General features: G+C 41.9%; 1 protein-coding gene across 1 annotated transcript in view; it reads right to left on the bottom strand.

Moving 5' to 3' along the window:
- The window catches only part of wwc1 (WW and C2 domain containing 1), a 158,761-nt gene that overhangs the window by 83,334 nt on the left and 62,000 nt on the right, over positions 1-13,427 (bottom strand). The window contains exons 7-11 of the mRNA XM_085995775.1: positions 9,543-9,689; positions 5,037-5,110; positions 2,420-2,662; positions 1,572-1,661; positions 579-1,261 (exon numbers count right to left, since the gene is read on the bottom strand). Of these exons, the coding sequence (XP_085851901.1) occupies positions 579-1,261; positions 1,572-1,661; positions 2,420-2,662; positions 5,037-5,110; positions 9,543-9,689 (1,237 nt within the window). The remainder of the gene's footprint in view (positions 1-578; positions 1,262-1,571; positions 1,662-2,419; positions 2,663-5,036; positions 5,111-9,542; positions 9,690-13,427) is intronic.

Raw genomic sequence — 13,427 nt, forward strand, 5'->3', positions numbered from 1 at the left:
GTAATAGTTCACAGTAGCATTTACAACTGGATCCCAGTTTTAAATTTACGATGCAAACATAAAATTCTGTAGCCAACTAGAAATAAGTTTATGGATTCAATTATATCAAGCCTTGAAATATCACATTTTCAGCATGTTCAGACAAAAATGGAAAATTCAGACCTCTTATTATTTTGGAACATGACGCAAGCCTCAAAGGGATTTTTAATTAGTGCTAAGCCAAGTATTCTTCATGTACCAAACCAATAAATACTTGTTTTCCACCCAAATATGTCATCTCTCATTCGGAGTTCTTTTCATCACATCAACAGTGGGGGATAAACTGGATTGCTGTCATGAGACCTGCCAAACTACTTGGCATGTGTGATTGCTTTCAAGGAATGGCAGCTGAATTGTTTTACACTTGTCTGCTTGTAGGAACATACCAAAAAAATTCACTTTAAAAAACTGTGCTGCAGAAAACAAAGTGCAGAATAAATCATTCTGAAAAATGTACATTTGGTAGCCAAACATTTGAACCTCACTTAAAAGTACAAATGCCATGGTACTTATTTAAATTAACAGGTCGTATGCCTTACCTTCTATTCTTTCATTAGTTTTAGTAGAAATCCCAGACTCTTTACTCAGTACTTTTGGTGAATTGCTAAAAGGTCCGGTTTCAGATCTGTTCTTGGATTCCAAGTTTAAACAGGGTGACAAAACCTTATCTGCTGGTATAGATCTTGAAGGAATCTGGTTATCATCTTCAGTGTGCAAACCCAAGTTAGCAATATTAACAGGCAGTTCTGTATCTTCAAAGTCTGTGCTGGCACGATTTAAAAGTGATTCCCCTGAAGATACCAAAAAGTGAGTGTCTATAACCACAGGAGAACTCGGTGGAGATAAGGAGGATAAGGAAGACCTCGGTGACAATGAAGTCAGAGACTTAGGCGTTTCAGACAAAGATCTCCGTGTGTGAATCTTGCTTGAGGTTCCACAAGTGTCTATGTAAGAGGAACCATTGCGAGAATTGACCACTTCGTTCTCATGAATGGTGGTTATGGAGCCTGCAAGTCTACTGCCTGTAGTGCCCTCTTGAAGCAAGATATCTAGTTTATACTGGTAGTCGAAGTCTACCGTCTGTTCTGGATGATCATAGTACAGGTCAGTAAAGCTAACAGAGCTTGAAGATCCTAGGCTGGATGCAGCAAGAGATCCACGGCTGGACGTCAATGACCCTTTGCTGCTCCCAGATGACAGTGAAAGAGTGCTGGTTGAGAGACTAAAACAAAAAACAATTATTGGTGTGCAATATTACAATACAGTAAATTTGACTTAACTTCAAAAATACAGAGCAATCTTTACTGAATTAAAACACAGCACGTGGGAAACAAGCATTTTGCTCATTTTAACAAGATTGCCCCTAAAATGTAATATGAAAATGTCAAGAGTATAGATCCAATTAGCTTATAAAAGAACTAGCCGAACACAGAATCTTAAAAAGTAAATATGTGAGCTGTACTTGGCAAGATTCTTTAATTCCCACATTATTTCAACAATTAACCTGTCCACACAGTCACAAAATAACTCACCTTTGCAGTTGTGAGTGCAATGTTGAGGCTAAGCGTGTTGCTTCTTCTAACTCCCTCAACAAATTGTTTCTCCTGCTATGCATTTTTAATCTGTAGAACACAACGTTATCACAAACTAAGAAAGCAGTAAGATTTATTTTTTCCCCAGTTAACAGCAGATTGATTTCAACCCGGTGTGCAAGTATTTACTGTAAATTGCTACATTAAACCAAATTCTGACAAAGCATTTACAAAAACACAGACAAAAAATAATTTGAGTTTATAACTTAAGTACAAACATGAATGTATTGCATAGTATTTACAGCACACAAACAGGCCATTCGGTCCAACAGGTCCATGCTGGCATTCTTATCCAGTTCCAACCAGTTTTTAGGTCCTTAATATGAGTTTTGGAGCTTTATTTTCATTTTTCTGGCTGCATAATCACTTCTTAGTGCTATAAGGTTAAACAGTGCAGACACATTCTCAAAGTAAAGATCAGCTTTATTTTGCCAGATCTTAAAGATAATCCAAACCAATGGCCATTTATATACCAAAACTGGACAAGCTTTGCTTTAGATGGGTTCCTCGTGGTCATCTTTAAAGTATTGCAACTAATGTTTCCTCATTATTGACAACAGTTCTTGGGTAGTTCAAGATATATTGTCATCAACTTGTTTCTACCGTTCCCAAATTTTCTTATACTTACTGCACTGAGGAGTTCAAGTCAATTGGGCAATTTCTCCTCAATTTCCCCTTGCAATGCACAAATACAAATTATTTTATTTGCGGATCCATAAATTATAAAACATATCCTTTCAGCAGCTGTATATAATGCTGCAACTATCTCAATAAGCTGAGTCACAAACCGTTCGGTTAGTGCTTTGCTTTGTGTGTCCCTTGCTGCCTGAAGGTCTTCGGCCAGTCGCTTCCTTTCCATCTCCAGGCGCTCTACCTCACTGTGTGTCCATTTACGAGGGTTTATAAACTGCAGCTCCTTCAATAGTTCTTCTTTTTCATTAATCAGTATCAGCCTGTCTCGTTCTGCATCCAATACTCCAGGCCATGCCTCGCTGGTAAGCTTAGCCAGTTCAATCTTGATATTTGAAATCCTGTCAAAACAAAAATCACGGATTACTAAAACAAAAACGCAGATAATCATCGTACAGTTTTGATCCTGGCTTTAGTCCTGTAGCATATACTGTACAAATTTGACCAGAAGAGGGCAAGAACATACAATTGCTTGATACAAGCATAATTTAACATATAATGCTGGGGTGAAAAATTAACTTTGTAGAGTTGCTAATAATTTTACAAAACTAGTCATGCCTGAAAGCCCACAGAACCATATTGACTACAAATATGGAAAACTCCTTGGAACATCTTTCTATCTAAAGCTAGGGAGATTTGTAACAAGCGATGCCCAATTTCAGGAATAAATCCAGAATTGTATCAATTACCTGATACACTGCTGTGCTTAACTGACAAATTGTGCAGTAATTTTAGAGAAATCAACCAAAGATAAGCTGCAAAATTGTTTGTGAACCAAAACTGATTTACATGGTGTCAATGTAAATTTATTCACATTTTGCAAAATTTATTTTAAAAGCATGTGGGTAATTTTGACTGCGATAGTTTAAAACGGATGATACCAAATTAGTATCCCGTTTTACATCTCTCCTGAATTTTACTTTCATTGACTTCAATGGAAATAAGAATCAGGAGAGTTGTAAAATGGGCTGCCGATTCAGTATCATCCGTTTTACACTATCGCACAGAGTCAAAAAATTACCCTCCTGGACTTTGGATGTCACTTTGCCCATTCTAGCTAACTGCATCAACAAATGTTGCAACAGATTAACATTTCAGGGAGTTGATAAAAATTTATTCCATCACAAAACAACTGGAATTCAACATCTGGAGCACAGATATGTGTTATAAACCCTTCTCCCAACCCAACAATGGCAGAAATAATCACTATGGTATAGTATCCATTTTCCTATAGCAAAAAGAAAACCTACCCTGATTTCTTTTTCATGGGGACTTAAACTGCTGTGTCAAATAATAGTGGTTGAGGTAAGCAATTGTTTGATACTGAATTGGTGGCCAAATTTAACGGACTTCTTCCTTGGTTCAGCGTCAATGTTTTTTCTTTACTTGTGAAGCTCCTTGAGACACATTTCTACATTAAAGGCTCGATGTCCATCCAATTTGTTTTAATTCTTACAATATCATTGACAGTGATAGTATATTTTGAAGTGTTCTTTGGACCAATTCAAGATATCATACATGACTTATAGAATCATAGAAAGTTACAGCATGGAAGGAGGCCATTTCGGCCCATCGTGTCTGCGCCGGCCAACAAAGAGCTATCCAGCCTAATCCCACTTCCCAGCTCTTGGTCTGTAGCCCTGCAGGTTACAGCATCCCAAGTGCACATCCAAGTACTTTTTTAAATGTGGTTAGGGTTCCTGCCTCTACCACCTTTTCAGGCAGTGAGTTCCAGACCCCCACAACCCTCTGGGTGAAGACATTTCCCCTCAAATCCCCTCTAAACCTTCCACCAATTATTTTAAATCTGTGCACCCTGGTTTTTGACCCCTCTGCTAAGGGAAATAGGTCCTTTCTATCCACTTTATCTATGCCCATCATTTTATACACCTCAATAAGGTCTCCCCTCAGCCTCCTCTGTTCCAAGGAAAACAGACCCAGCCTATCCAGTCTTTCCTCATAGCGAAGATTCTCTACTCCCGGCAACATCCTTGTAAATCTCCTCTGTACCCTCGCTAGTGCAGTCACATCTTTCCTGTAATGTGGTGACCAGAACTGCACACAGTACTCTAGCTGAGGCCTAACTAGCGTTTTATACAGTTAAAGCATGTATTCTATGCCACGGCTAATAAAGGCAAGCATTCCATATGCCTTCTTAACCACCTTCTCTACCTGGCCTGCTACCTTCAGGGATCTGTGGACATGCACTCCAAGGTCCCTTTGTTCCTCTACACTACTCAGTGTCCTACCATTTAATGTGTATTCCCTTTCCTTGTTAGCCCTCCTCAAATGCATTACCTCACACTTCTCCGGATTGAATTCCATTTGCCACTGTTCTTCCCACCTGACCAATTTACTGATATCTTCCTGCAGTCTACAGCTTCCTTCTTCAGTATCAACCACACAGCCGATTTTAGTATCATCTGCAAACTTCTTAATCATACCCCCTATATTCAAGTCTAGATCATTGATATATACCACAAAAAGCAAGGGACCTAGTACTGAGCCCTGGGAACCCCACTGGAAACAGCCTTCCAGTCACAAAAACACCCATCAACCATTACCCTCTGCTTCCTGTCTCCGAGCCATGACTATTTAAAAAAAATTAGAAAGTCAAAAGTTCACCATTTATTGTAGCAGTGAAAAGTTTGTAGACAAAGTATCATTAGTCTCATTGCATGGAGAAAATAACTATGAAGTTTGCTTAGCACTGACCTTCTCTTTGATTCTTCATATTGCAGGCTAAGTCTCACTTTCTCAGCCAGTTTAGTATTATTGCTGGAAACAAACTGAATAAAAATACAAAATGGGTTAAAAATATAGCTCTAATATCAAGTACAACAACTACAGACTAGAAGCCAACAGTACTGCATTACTTTTTGTACTGGAAATTATTGTGTCTTACATTTACTTCTTAAGCTACACATCTCATCTTTAATTTTACATTGTACTATTAATCACTATTAAAACACCGAAAAAATGTTCTTGTTAACAAATCAACAAGGAACATAGAAACAGGAGTAGGCCATTCAGCCCTCGAGCCCGTTAGATCATCTGATCAGTAACTCCATTTATCGACCGTTGATTCATATCCCTTGATACCATTACACAACAAAAATCTATCGATCTCAGTCTTGAAAATTTCAATTGAAGCGGCATCCACAGCCTTTAGAAGGGAGCAAGATCTAGATTCCCACTACTCTCTGTGGAAAAAGTGTTTCCTGAGTTCACTCCTAAATGGCCCAGTTCTAAATTTAAGATTATGCCCTCCTGTTCTGGATTCCCCCACCGGAGGATATTGTTTCTCTGTATCTACTCTATCAAATCACGTAATTATTTGAAACACCTCGATTACATAATCCCTCAACCTCCTCAACTCAAGGGAATACAAGCCAAGTTTAGGCAACCTGTCCTTATAATTTAACCCTTTAAGCCCTAGAAAAATTCTGGTGAATCTGCGCTTTACTTCTTCCAATGCCAATATATCTTTCCTGAGGTTTGGTGCCCAAAACTGAACACTACTCCAGAAGAGGTCTGACCAAGGCTCTGTACAACTGCAGCATCACTTCCTCACATTTGAATTCCAAACCCCTTGAGATAAAGACCAACATTCCATTAGCCCTTTTCATTATTTTTTGTACCTGTGCACCAGCTTATAGTGATTTGTGTACAGGGACACATAAATCCTTTTGTTCCTCCACAGCTCCTAGTCTCATCATTAAGAAAATATTACACTTAAATTGATTCTGGTTTATAAATTATGCAATACTTTTAAAAGACTACACCAGTTTTAGAGAATAGGTCAAATCAGAAGGGGTCATTGCTAGCTGCTTTTCATGGTTTCTCAGAGCTGATTCAAAACTGCCATGGATAAAACGTGAAAGGAATGCCTGCCTCCCTCTCAGCTGAGCCACAGTGCTAGGAGACCAAAAAATATAAAATGTCAGATTAACCACCCTTTATGTGGTTTCTTCATTCATTGAATATCAATTATTTAATGTACATAAATTAAGTAATTCAAATTGGGGAAATCACAGAACACACCAGAAAGTTCCCACCCAAAATGTTTTGCCACCGCACTGAAATGGCCCAAATCAAAGTCACAAATTACATCCTCTGTGAATGTGACAATGGTGCATTAATCTTCCTCATCTTCATTGACCTCTAAGCAATCTTTGATACGGTTGACCACATCCTCCAACAACTTTCCTCTGTCGTCCAGCTCAAATGGGACCACCCTCACTTAATTCTATTTTTACCTATCCAATCATGGCCAGAGAGACTCCAACAATGGCTTCTCTTCCTACCCCCACACCATTACCTCTGGAGTCCCCAAGGATATATCCTTGGATCCCTTCTCGTCCTCACCTATCTGCTCCCCCTCAGTGACATCATCCAAGGACATGACATCAGGTTTCACACATATGCTGACGACAGCTGCCTCTACCACTCCATCATTTCAGTCATTGTCAGCCTGCTTGTCTGCGTCCGGTCCTGTATGAGCCACAATTTCCTCCAGCTCGTGATTCGGAAGATCAAAGCAATCATCTTCGGCCTCACTGGACACTCGCACTGTTGCCTCGGGCACTGTCTAAGTTTGAATCCAATTCTTTGCAACCTCAGTGCCTATTTGATTTGAGTTTCCTGTATCCTCTCCATCACAAAGACCGTCTACTTCCACCTTCGTACCATTGCCTATCTCCGCCACTGCCTCAGCCCATCTGCTGCCAAAACTCTCATCCATGCCTTTGTCACCTCCAGATTCGACTATTCCAATGCTGTTCTGGCTGGCCTCCCATCCTACAATCTCCATAAATCTCAGTTCATCCAAAAAACTGCTGCCCGTATCCGAACATGCACAAAGTCCCGCTCACCCATCAACCCTGTGCTTGTTGACCCACATTGGCTCTCGGTACACCAACATCTCCAATTTAAAATTCTCATCCTCGTGTTCAAATTCCTTCATGCCCTCGCCCCTCCCTATCTCTGTAACTGCCTCCAGCCCTACAACCCCCTAGAACTATGCATTCTTCCAACTCTGGCCTCTTACTCTCCCACTCCTATTGCCCCGCCATAGGCCCTAAACTCTGGAATTCCCTCCTTAAACCTTGCTGCTTCTCCACCTCTTTCTCCTCCATAAAACCTACCTCTGAGCAAACTATTAGTCACCCCTTCTAATATCTCTTCCTTTGGCTCGATGTCAATTTTTGTCTGGCTACAATCTGTGGAGCACAGTGGGAGAGTTTTTTTCTACTTTAAAAGTGCTATATTAATGCCAAGTTGTTATTGTTATCTTATCTTTAGCTTTCAAATGTTCTCTGACCTGCTCCACCATTTTCTGTTGGTAAAAAGAATTATAAATCAGCTTGAACTTACAATTTGTTATTTTTCCATGTTTGTTTAAAAATTCATTTCAGTCAAACACCAAGGGCTGGATTTATCCAGTTCTGAGGAAGCGGGTTTGGAGGCGGGACTGCTGGGAAAATGGCAGAAACTGGGAGCAGGTACCAACCCCACTGCCAACCCGCCTCCGTGCCATCTTCCCAGGAGGTGGGTCCCCGAGTCGCGCAGGGACCCGTCTCCTCGAGGCGGGAAGGGGATTCGAGCCAATTAACTGCCTGTTAACAGATAGTTATCGGGCAGTTTTGAGGCTTTTCCCCATTTTACCCCTGCAAGTGCGGGCTTCCCGACGGCTGCGAACCTCGCCAGGGTCAGGGAGGCAAGTAGTGGGTCTGCAGGGGCGAGAGGGGTCGAAATGCCGCTGTAGAGGTGAGTGATGGGTGCAAGTGTGGACAGGTAAGTATGAGAGGTGAGTGTAAAGTGTTGGAAAAATTTCCTTACCTTTGCTTCTTCCTGCAGGCTTCAACCCTTGGGGATCCGGAGGTGCCTCATCTCAATGGCAGAGATGACAGAATGGCTGCTGCATTCTCAAATACAGCAGCCATCTGCTTTCTGCTGAGGAAAGAGGTCTGGTGAGCCTTCAGTGCAAGGGCTCACCTTAGAACAGAGACTGTTGGTGTTTGACAGCTCTCAAAGCTCTCAAACACGGACAATTCATCTGTCAAAACATTTCCGCAGGGCGGGCTGAACAAGGTCAATCAAGGGAAAATAGCGTGGGTTGGTCAGACGTCGCTGGGGGCAGGACTAAAACCCGAAAACCAGCAGTCCCGTCCCCAACGCGCCTTCATTGACAAAATCCAGCCCTAAATATTGATGAAAGTAAGCGAGGAACTGGTTTGGCAGAGTTAAGAGTTCCCAAGACTGAGAGTCAAATTGACATGTTCAGTTGAAATGAGAAAGGGGAAAAACAAAGAAGGGAGCTGAAACACCTTGGATTAGTGATCACCTCTAGCAACGTCCATTTTTCCTTTGTGTTAATGCCCATTTTCTCCCCTCCCCTCCTGAAGACGTTGACTAATGTTGAGGTATGGTTCAACAGTCACCCTTCAATACATCCCAAAAGTAGCCATTACTTGTTTTGAGCCTGGACAGCAAATATCCATAGGCCATTGAACTGCAGGAGGCATCATGGCTGAATCTGATCCAGTCCTTATTTAATGTTCTAACACATGCAGATTCAACAATGGTCAATGGATAGAAATTCTGGGTGAATTTCTCCTCCTGGAGTGCTGGTGGCATCTGTAGGGTCCATACTGCTGCCACAGCTAAGTTTACAATATTACTTCAAAAAAGCATAAATTATGCAAAACAACTGAACAGTCACCAAGGTCTGCAAGGTTGACATCATCACAATAAAGTCCACCTAATTAAGCACTCAATTTGATAGGGCATGCTGATAGTGCATTTGTCTCAAGGTTATAGCCCACTTCACAGAAGTGCATCTCTTTTGCTTTATAGAACAGAGAGTTAGTCAAGCACAGAGGAAAATGTTTTGACATGGCATTTCTAAGTATTGTGCTTCTATTGTGTACCTGTTCAACCAATGGTCAGCTTTAAATCTGGTCACTCTGCCGAATACAATATACTGTAAGACATCAAACATCATTTCATCCTGACCCTCTTTTCCTAAACTCCTTTTCAGTATTTCAGTATGCAATCATATTAGAGAATGATTCTGATTCCTAGACAACTAGCATGGTGATGTATTTAAAGTCTCTGGAGGAGCATGGTACAGATTATGAAGTTGGACTCCATAAGGTTGGTTTGTATTGCTTATTGCCATAGTCATTCATACTGAAACACAATGGATTTTATACTCACATCTCCTGAAATATCTGTCTGGGACCCAACATCTGAGCAGTGGCGGCTGACGGGCTGGTTTGAGCTTACTAATGATGTATGACTGACCCAGAGATCAGACTGAAATTCTGTTGCAATTCGGAAACCATCTTTCAATCTGGCCAGACTCTACAAGAGAAAAAAAAACATAATTCAGTGTTTATACTAAAGGTAATAAAATTGGGACAGAACTTTAAAAAAAATTAACATTTTGCATCCTGTATACTTAATGGGTGTTACACAAATATACAGGATTGACAAGTAATTTATCACAAAAAATAAAGTCTCAATTCCAATGACAATCAGGAATTTTACTCTATAGTTTTTTTTAAAAAGCTAATTATCCAATAATGCTAGGTTTTATTTGTATATACTACAGGCATTCAGTAGACCTCTGAACTTCAAACAAATCCCCCCCACTCGCTCTCTCTCTTCCCCCCCACTCGCTCTCTCTTCCCCCCCACTCGCTCTCTCTCTTTCCCCCCCGCTCAGTCGCTCTCTCTCGCTCTTCTGCCCCCCCAACCCCCCCAGTCGCTCTCTCTCTCTCTTCCAACAACAACATGCCCTCGAAAAAGCCTCGGCACCGCCGGGCACCCCCAGCTAGTATTTAATAAACTGGAAATAAAAAGAAAATTTCAGCAAATCAAACAACAGAAAATGCTGGAAGAGTTTTCGGTGTATACCATTAATTAGTTACATTAACTTGTTTTCTATCCTTACAGTTGCTGACTCAGCTACTGTGTATTTAGGAACATAGGAAATGCTAGACAAAAAAAGAGCAAGGTCCATCTAACTCGCCCTCTACCATCCTGGTAGTCGCATGATATAACAATAACGGAGTTATTGACTAACCATGGCAATCAATCTCTATCAATACTCTACAACAAACCCAGACATGAGGCGAGGAAAATCCACCAGTTGTTGAAAGCTTTGGGAACCATAGGCCCAAAGTCACCCGTTCCTCCCAAGCATACTACACTTACCATATGTCGGCCGCAATTTTGCCGGTGCTCAGAGGGTGGGTTTGGAGGCGGGTCAGAGGTTAAAGTCGTTTTGATTGTCGGCGGGTTCTGCACCCACCGTCATCCTGCCTCCACCAAACCTTCCCAAGTGTCGGGTCCCCAATTTGCGAATGCACCCGACACCTAGCAGCAGAAAATGGATTAAAGGCAATTAACTGCCTATTAACAGGTACTTGTGGGCAATTTTCAGGTCTTTTTCGATTTTCCAGCTTCTGGGTCGGGTTTTACATCGTCCAGACTAAAAAGCCAGGTAAGTGTGGCATGTTGCGAGTCTGGTCTGATGTTTGTGAAAAGATGACAGCTGCAGAAGTGGTGTCAAGGATGCAATGTTGCACATGGTGAGTTTCAGAGCAAAGAAAATGTTGGTTACTGCATTTTTAATACATATACAGATTTCTTTAGCTTAAAAGTTTTTTAATTCAACTGTATGTCCAGTGCCACCTCATTGGGAGAACCTCTCTCACCGGTGACAAATCGCTTCAGTCATCTCATCTGCAGCTGCCATCTATTCTAGCAACATCGGAGCCAATGAAACAATCAGACCTTGGTCCTCCGAATCCTTCCACAATCATCCCCAACACCAACATCACCAACCTTCGCTGTCATCACCTGATGCTGCACTGGACACAGGGCATCAGCCCCTGACAAAATTGCTGGCCAGGAGGCCAGTGATGGCATCACCATGGGCAGGCTTTCTTCGCTTGATGCTGTAAACCCTGGCTGCCACATGATGCGCCAGGTTGACACCATCCCACACCAGCACCCTGAAGCATCCCTTTAATATCCAACCCATTCCATGCACACATATCACTATAGCGGGGCGGGGGGAGTTATGACTGAACAATCACGAACTCAGTAAGACACTTCTCAATGTGCTCTCAGATTTGTCCAATAAGAGACACTTTTTGAAAAAAGAGATTTCACTGTATGACAACACATTACCAGAAACTTCACATGGACATTGGTTAAACCTCTTAAGTGCCCACCGTTGTGTGTTGTTAGTTGGCATGCTTGCAGTAGAATGAGGGTGAGTGTGAGAGGTGGCTAGTGAGATGGGGAAGTGATAAAGTAGATAGAGAGGATTGGATGGAGGTGCAAGGTAAGTTGGTGTCCTGGGGAGATCTCTTCCGCCCTCGGAAGAGAAGAGAACCTCCCTGCGTACTGTGACTCCCTCCATAAGCATATGGAGGGAGTCATTGGAGAGACTGGGTGCAAGAGTTCGCCTTTGTGCAGTGATTGTCAGTGTTTGCAGCACTTCAATGCCGTTAAACACTGAAAATTTGTCAACTGTCAAAATAAAATTGTGCATGGTCCCTTTAAGGAAACCGGCAGCTGACGCGTCATCAAATGACGTCATCAGACCTGCTTCCTGTTAATTGGCCGGTAAGCCCACCGGGCTGGCTTAACAAGGCCAATCAAGGGAAAATCACATATGTAGAGCGGAGGCAGCTGGGGGCGGGACTGGAACCTGGAAACCAGGTGACCCGCCCCCATCCCGACACCGATAAAATCGTGGCCGTCGTCTCTCAAATTACTCATGTACTGTATCCCAAAATATTATTTTCTGAAGGAAATGTATCTAATTTGCCTTTGAATGAATCAACATTATCTGCTTCCACTTGCTCCGTTTAAGTGTAGGTCGTGTTTTCTGGTTTTACTGTTCTGGACAAGGTGAAACAACTAGTCATGGTCCATATTATCTAGTGCCTTCAGAATATTAAAACAGCAATCATATCAACTCTCTTTTCCACTGAGAACATGTCCAATTTACATAATTGCTCCTCTAATCCAATCCCTCCATTCCTTCAATCATTCTGGTTGCCGCCTTCTATATCCTTTCAATAGCTGAAATATCCTTTTTGTACTGCGGTGACCAGAACTGTACACAGTATTCCCAGTGTGGTCGCACCAATGATTCAGATAGTGGCAGGATGTCCTCACTATTTCAGCTCAATATTGACCTTTTAATGCATCCCAATATCTGATTTGCTTTACTCACCACCACTGAGCATTACTGCGATAGCTTCAATTTATTATCAATCAGGATCCTCCAGATCTCTCATTTTCCACACACATGATTTCCCTTCCATGTAAATAATAGTCCCTTCATGGATTATTTGTCCCCGTATGAAGCACTCACCACCTTCATTAGCTTTGATCCATCTGCAAATTTGTGCTCATGACTCCTGGATCATTAATGAAGATATTAAATACAAGATTGAACTCTTATTTAATATCTTCAGGCCTCAATGGGACCCCACTGGTTACATTATCCCAGGTTAATGACAATCTCTGGGTTCTATTGGTCAACCAATATGTACCAATTGTAAAATATTCCCACTGACCCCCGCATAGCTTATTTTCAGTACCAGCCTTTGCAGAGGAACTGGATCAATGGCCTTACTGAAATCAGTGCACCACATCCATTGCCTGGATCAATGGCCTTACTGAAATCAGTACACCACATCCATTGCCTGGATCAATGGCCTTACTGAAATCAGTGCACCACATCCATTGCCTGGATCAATGGCCTTACTGAAATCAGTGCACCACATCCATTGCCTGGATCAATGGCCTTACTGAAATCAGTACGTCACATCCATTGCCTGGATCAATGGCCTTACTGAAATCAGTACGTCACATCCATTGCCTGGATCAATGGCCTTACTGAAATCAGTGCACCACATCCATTGCCTGGATCAATGGCCTTACTGAAATCAGTGCACCACATCCATTGCCTGGATCAATGGCCTTACTGAAATCAGTACGTCACATCCATTGCCTGGATCAATGGCCTTACTGAAATCAGTACGTCACATCCATTGCCTTACCTCCAACAAGTTCC

This window comes from Somniosus microcephalus, chromosome 8 (genome assembly GCF_052327205.1).
Source record: "Somniosus microcephalus isolate GS21.2 chromosome 8, FLI_Smic_1.0, whole genome shotgun sequence".
In the NCBI taxonomy this organism is placed as follows: Eukaryota; Metazoa; Chordata; class Chondrichthyes; order Squaliformes; family Somniosidae; genus Somniosus; species Somniosus microcephalus.